At 40.9% G+C, this 6,514-nt stretch overlaps 1 protein-coding gene across 2 annotated transcripts; it reads left to right on the forward strand.

Annotated features, from left to right (window-relative positions):
- The first annotated feature begins 2,307 nt into the window (after positions 1–2,307).
- On the forward strand, positions 2,308–4,975 carry LOC112201368 (ankyrin repeat-containing protein At5g02620). 2 transcript variants are annotated; one of them, XR_005810741.1, is made up of 4 exons: positions 2,308–3,089; positions 3,375–3,895; positions 3,982–4,706; positions 4,754–4,975. XR_005810741.1 is itself a non-coding variant. In XM_024342252.2 (3 exons), exons 1-3 carry the CDS (start codon positions 2,468–2,470, stop codon positions 4,630–4,632), a joined length of 1,794 nt encoding a protein of 597 aa, XP_024198020.1. In that variant the 5' UTR covers positions 2,308–2,467; the 3' UTR covers positions 4,633–4,975. The 2 variants fall into 2 exon arrangements, 1 of the variants encoding a protein (XP_024198020.1); XM_024342252.2 differs by having other exon boundaries at positions 3,982–4,975.
- The last annotated feature ends 1,539 nt before the right edge of the window (positions 4,976–6,514 follow it).

The raw sequence follows: 6,514 nt of genomic DNA on the forward strand, positions 1-6,514 counted from the left end.
GAAACCATACTTTTGTCGCGCTTGAATTTGGCGGGTTTTACATAATTTTCCGCCAAATAAATAACGACGAAATTCTTATTTCCTCCCTAATTGCTTCTTTTAACGAGGAAATAGTTCCTCGTAAAAGACAAACTTTTAGCGAGGAAACCATACTTTTGTCGCCCTTGAATTTGGCGGATTTTAGATAATTTTTCGCCAAATAAATAAAGACGAAATCGTTATTTCCTCCCTAATTGCTTCTTTTGACGAGGAAATAGTTCCTCGTAAAACACGTACTTTTAGCGAGGAAACCATAGTTTTGTCACCATTGAATCTGGCGGGTTTTACATAATTTTCCGCCAAAGTAATAATGACGAAATCATTATTTCCTCATTGAATATTGTTTTCGCGATGAAAACATTCCTCACCCAAGTTTCATATTTCCTCGCTAATAACATGATGACTTAGAAGACCAAATTATGGTCACCTTTAGTGATGAACTAAAATATTCATCGTAGAAAGTGGTGTATAGTGAGGAAAATATGTTTCTCACAGAAAACCTAATGACATTTAGTGAGGAGTCGAAATATTCCTCGTAAAAAGTGACATTTACTGAGAAAAATAAATTCCTCGCAAAAAACTTAGTCGCTAAAAAGCCTTTCTGTTGTAGTGTATGTTGTTTTGAGTTTATTAAAGTACAATAATCTGTCAATGATAGTTAAGTGAAGGGTTCTAACTTAAAACGAAGACATTATTTGGGGGCAGTAATGTGTCTACTGCCCCCCACTAAACCATTAAAACTTGCACCAGTTAAGTGAAGGGTTCTGACTTCGTATGAAGACATTATTTGGGGGCAGTAATGTGTCTACTGCCCCCCACTAAACCATTAAAACTTGCACTAGTTTCAAGGATTCACAGTGTATTGCACTTTATCACAAACAAATCAACAAGAGATGATTACTGTCTCCTAAGAAAGACATTATTGGGTAGCACTAATGTGTCTACTGCCCCCCAATAGACCATCAAACATTACACCGCTTCTTATGTTTCACAGATTATAGAAGTTATTCACACTCAAAACAACAGATAATGTCTAAAAACCCACATTTTGAGGGTCAATATTTTGTCTACTGCCCCCCACTAGACTGACACAAACCACACAATTTTTTTTTCATTTATCGACTACTGCAATTTAACACTACATTTACTTTGGAATAGCAGTTTTCAGTCCGTCAATAAATAAAGCAGTCATCATTGACCCCCAATACAAAGTCTACTGGGGGCACTAATGTAACAACTTTTATGGTTATGACTGCACAATAGCAGATAGCAGTTTTCAATCCCAGATAGGAGTTTTAAGTCCGTCGTCGATTCCTTCAGAAGGTCAACCCCGGCCTCGCCGAGCTTCTAAGCGACGAGGACCGTTGGCTTGGCGTCGAGCTTGGCCGTGGAGAGCACGACGACGAGTTTCGGCGCCGCGATGGCGAGAGCAGGCGTCGTGGGCGACCTGCTGGAGGGATGGAGGGAGGGAGAGAGAAATCTGACGTTGTCTGGAGAGAGAGAGAGAGAGAGAGAGAGAGAGAGAGAGAGAGAGAGAGAGAGAGAGAGAGAGAGAGAGAGAGAGAGAAATCGGTGAGGGGGGAAGAGAGAGAAATCGGTGAGTGGGGAGAGGGCAAAAAAGTCCCAAAAATAAATAAAAAGAAGAAAAAAAGAATTAATTGGGTAAAGGGGAAATAATCCCTTAGAGTGTTTTGGGTAAACGGGGTTAAAAAACAGTTAGTGGAGCAAGTGGGCAAATTTTAAGCTAAAATTAGGTAAATGAGCATTTTCCCTAAAATTTAAACTTATTTAATCTCAGCACCCTCGCAAACCAGAAAGGGAACGCAACCTCTGCCCCCCCCCCCAACTAAAAAGAAGTCATTGCCGGAAAAATTGCCATACGCAAAGGGATCGATGCTGAAATCAGTGCCGGACAGGTACTTCATCGATGATGGAGGACGGTACAGAGAGGCCAAGAGCGCCGCAGCCCTAGCAGCGCTAGGTATTTTCATTTTTCCTTTATCTATGGTAGCCGAGATGAATTGTGTCAAACCTAGGGAAAAAAGAAGAAGAAGGTAATTCACCGCGGATAGTATTCCGCATACGTGCAGCCCATCTCCCGTGCATTGCTTGGTTTTGTGAGTGGGAGAAATGTAGATACGTGTATCAATCAGCATCGCTGCCAGTATTGACCGACCATTTCCTCTCTTCTCCTCCGTGAAGTCAAGTCAAACACCTCTCCTCTTGGTAGTTGACCAGTCTCCAGTGCCACATTTCGATTTTCAACTAGATCAAGCCGTCATTCTTCTCCCTCATGTCGTTTGGTTCTTTCTTCTTCCCCCATCTTGTAATCTCTCACCCCTTTGATTCATTCGATTAGTTGCCTCGACTGGTAGGTGGCATAAGAATTATAAGATAGGCGGACTTGGAGGAGGCATCGAAAACCACCATGGATCCTTACCTGTATGAGGCGGCGACGCTCGGAGATGTCAGCTTAATGAGAAGAATCAGAGACGGCGACGTATTACTAAACCACGATCTTCTCCTTCAGAAAACGCCTAAAGACAACAACATCCTTCACATCGCCGCTGAATTCAAACAGATTGAATTTTTCAGACAAGTCCCGAGTCATTATTCTCCTGCTCTGTTTTGGGCTGCCAACAAAAAGGGCGACACTCCTCTGCACGTGGCCGCTAGAGTGGGCTGTGATGAAATAGTCGAGTTCCTTATCGATCAGGCGAAAGCGCTGCACATAAGAGGAGCTGATGAGGAAAGCTGTCATCGAAAGCCGCTACTTCGGATGACGAATATAGAAATGGATACGGCTCTGCATGTGGCTGTGCGGTACGGTCATCTTGGAGTGGTGGTTATGTTAATGGAAGCCGATCCTGAACTGTGTTGTTTGACTAACAGGGCAGATGAATCTGTTTTGTTCTTGGCTGCTAGGAAGGGGTCTGCAGAGATTGCTCTGTATCTGTTGAACGAGTCTCCAGTGTGTCCTTGTTTTCGAGGGACTAATGGTGTGACGGCTTTGCACGCCGCTGTAACTCGCAGCAACCTCACCAGCAAAGGTAGTTTTCTACATGATCCCCTCAATTATATATGCATAGTTTATTTTCACTTTTCTAGGATTTGCTTGCCAGTTGTAATCTTAAAAAGGGTAAATTTGATTTTGACCTATTATTCAACTAAAAGCTTTTGGTTTTTCATTAAACCCATACAGTAGTATATGTTTAGACCTAGTGAATAGTTCCTGTTACAAGGAATGCCCTCTTTGTTCAGGTTTGGACTTGTAATTTTAGTGGTTGAGAGTATAGTACCGCTTAGCTCTAATTTTTGAATGTAATATATGCTAGGCATTGTGAGGACTATGGTGTCCAAAAATCCTGAGATGATTAAAAACGTCGATGCACTTGGCTGGACACCGTTACACTATGCAGCATTTAGAGGGAACCTTGAAGCGACTAGAGTCCTGATGCAATGTGATAGTTCTGCATCTTACATCTTAGACAACTCTGGAATGTCAGCTCTCCATGTAGCAGCCCATGCCGGTCACACCAAGATAATGGAAGAACTGATTCAGTGGCGGCCTGATATTTGTGATCTGCTAAATGACAAAGGCCAAACGGCTTTACATGCGGCAGTATTAGGGGCACGAGTCAATGTTGTGGAGTACATATTGAAGACGCCTAAGCTTGCAGCGATTATAAACGAAGCAGATAAAGATGGAAACACTCCTTTGCACTTGGCTGCCCTTCAGCAAAATGATAAAATCATCAAAGTTCTGTCAGGCGATCGTAGAGTGGACATGATTGCTATTAATAAGGATTTCTCGAAGCCCATTGACATGTTTCTTGGTGACAATATTGGTGAACAGGTATGTAACACACCAAATACTAATCATTAAGTTGTTTTCTATGTCTTCTAAAGACTAAAAGAGTGTGCTTTCTGAATCTTTTTAAGGAAACAATTCGCAGTGGTATGGTTTTGCACAACCTGGGGTGCTCCGTTGGTGTGCCATTTTTCCAACAACAAATCAGTCGTGACTTCGACAAATTGGAACCACCGGACAAGGATATAGACAAGAACAGAGAAAACCAACGGCAAGCTCCTCGCGATGATCCTAATGCCTTGAAAAGAAATGACACTAAACTACTTGTAGCAACGCTGATTGCAACCGTCACATTTGCTGCTTCTTTCACCAATGTGCCTGGAGGATTTAAAGACGACGGAATGCCTGTTTTATATGACAAGGCGACTTTCAAAGTGTTTCAGTTCTTCAATGCAGTGTCCTTCTACATCTCAATTCTTGCAATCTATAACGAATCAACTCCGATAACTGTGTTATCCATCCATCTACCCACACCATCAAGTCTCATTCAGTATTCAATTGGAGGAATGGTGGTTGCATTTTTTTCGGGCACGTTAGCGGTGCAGCCGAGACACTACGATGGAAATTTGCTTGAATTTTTATTTGGTACAAGTTGGGTTGATATTGTGCTCGCGGTAATTTGTGGCATTTTATTAATATTAGCCATCATCCCTGTGCTGAAGTCTCTGATTCAAATAAGCAGGGGAAAGAGGATCCACTGGCTCCGAAACCGTGTAATTTAATGGCGCTACTAATTGAAGTAAAGTCTACCTGCACTATATCAGTTTTGTCTCTGCAAAAAGGAAACTTAAATCAGTTCATGTTGATGTGCAGCACATGGATCTATTCTTATTTTTCTTACAGTTGCTTGTGGATTTGTGGAAGCCTAGCTATTATCTGCATGTAAATACTTATAACTACACACATCAAGGTGGTCATCATGCAGCTTTATCCAGAACAATTAGTGTAGTGAAGCAAATGTGTTAGCTCTGGAAAACATCAACCTAACTATTTGGAGTTGCTTTTGATTCTGTTGCTCGAGCTGTGGTCATCAACTCTTTTATAATCTAACATAGCTTCACAACACGAATTTGTACTCTAATTCTCTCATCTAATATACTAAATTTGAAGGAAATTCTAAACTAATTTCAAGTCTAGCTAAAAGGTGTTTACTGATGCTATTGTGTGTTTCATATTTTGATGTAGGACAAAATTAATGTTAAGAAAGATAATTAACATGATTCAGAAAATGAACTTGGTAGAAAGCCTTCAATTCACATTGAATTTAAACTCGGTAGGATGCATGCCCAGAAGAAAGAAGATTGGCGGCTCGCCAAGGTCTAAGAAAAACGAAGATCGGTGGATGAATTGTTACAACTATAACTTCCTAACCCATTGATACTAAGCAAGTACCAGAATATCCAAGGATAAGTCTGATTAATTGTTCCCACTACCTACTTGATCAGTGACTTGGTAATTTGGTATACTTGGCTGCAATCACCTCAAAATATAAAACTAAGACTGGTGGATGAATTGTTGATAAGCCAGTACCGGTATATTCAAGGACAAGATCCAGATCCTTGGATGCCGTATATTGTTCTTAAGTGTAGTAAACTCGAAAGTCTAAAAAGTCTTTTGATTATAAAACTGAAGTCTACCTAAATACTTAAATAGCATTGTCTACTGCATGTACTCGAAGTCTCGAAACTCTGAAGTCTTCATATTCGCTTAATAAAAGAAATGGCAAGTCTTTATATAACCATCTAAAGACCAACTGAAAAAATTATTTATATCTTGATTCTAATGTAGGTCCTTCGTTTCTATCTCGTATAGTTTGAGAAAGTTAATTGAGAGTGATAGAGTTCAAAAGGCTGGATGGATCCTTCTATGTACGAGAGAGTTCAAACATATTCGTTTTTTCTTATTTATTTTATTTTATTTTTTCGCGCATATATGCCTGCTATGTAAATTATAGAAGTTTCCTTATTCTCCAACAAAAGCTGTGAAGTAAAGCAACTAACTTTTAGAGATACTAATGGTAACTAACTTTTACAGATACTAATGTGAAGGATGACAATATATGGAAGAACCATGCATTTATTTTTTTTGCTTCATTCTCCATTTCTAATTGTTGCTCCAACTCCTCGAAGTATATTGAAAGTTTAGTGGGGGCATGGTTCTTTTTTTAATAACTTGTTATTTGAATTTAATATTTCGTAAAAGAAGATAAAAATTCCCACATTAGGATGTGTTGATCAACGCAAACCCTAGTGTTGAGAATAGAGAGCGGCAGCGACTTCCGTTGGTTCTAGCAGTGGTGTAGCCTCGTCACTAGCCTGTGGGTGTGCGTCAGTGGTCGGCGCCGGCAAGGTCCTGAGTGCGGCAAGGCTTTTGCTCGGTCACTTGGAGAGGTAGGCACAGAGAGCAGACGGGTCGCGGCGTTTGGTTTGTGTTTTTTGGATTGGGATTAGGCACACCTTGGCTTGCCGGAGTGTGCTGAAGGTCGGCGGGGGTAACAAGATCAAGGCAGGTCAAGGTAACTCTGGTGAAGAGATTCTGTCGACTTGGTCGAGGCTTGTTTCACTAGTTTCAGGTGGACTGACTTTCGATCAAGTTCGGCGATCT

This window comes from Rosa chinensis, chromosome 5 (genome assembly GCF_002994745.2).
Source record: "Rosa chinensis cultivar Old Blush chromosome 5, RchiOBHm-V2, whole genome shotgun sequence".
NCBI classification, from domain to species: Eukaryota; Viridiplantae; Streptophyta; class Magnoliopsida; order Rosales; family Rosaceae; genus Rosa; species Rosa chinensis.

Coding starts and splice junctions, on each gene's coding strand:
- LOC112201368 (XM_024342252.2), top strand. CDS start 2,468: ATGGATCCTTACCTGTATGAGGCGGCGACGCTCGGAGATGTCAGCTTA. Junction 3,090..3,374: donor CAGCAACCTCACCAGCAAAG/GTAGTTTTCTAC, acceptor AATATATGCTAG/GCATTGTGAGGACTATGGTG. Junction 3,896..3,981: donor GTGACAATATTGGTGAACAG/GTATGTAACACA, acceptor AATCTTTTTAAG/GAAACAATTCGCAGTGGTAT.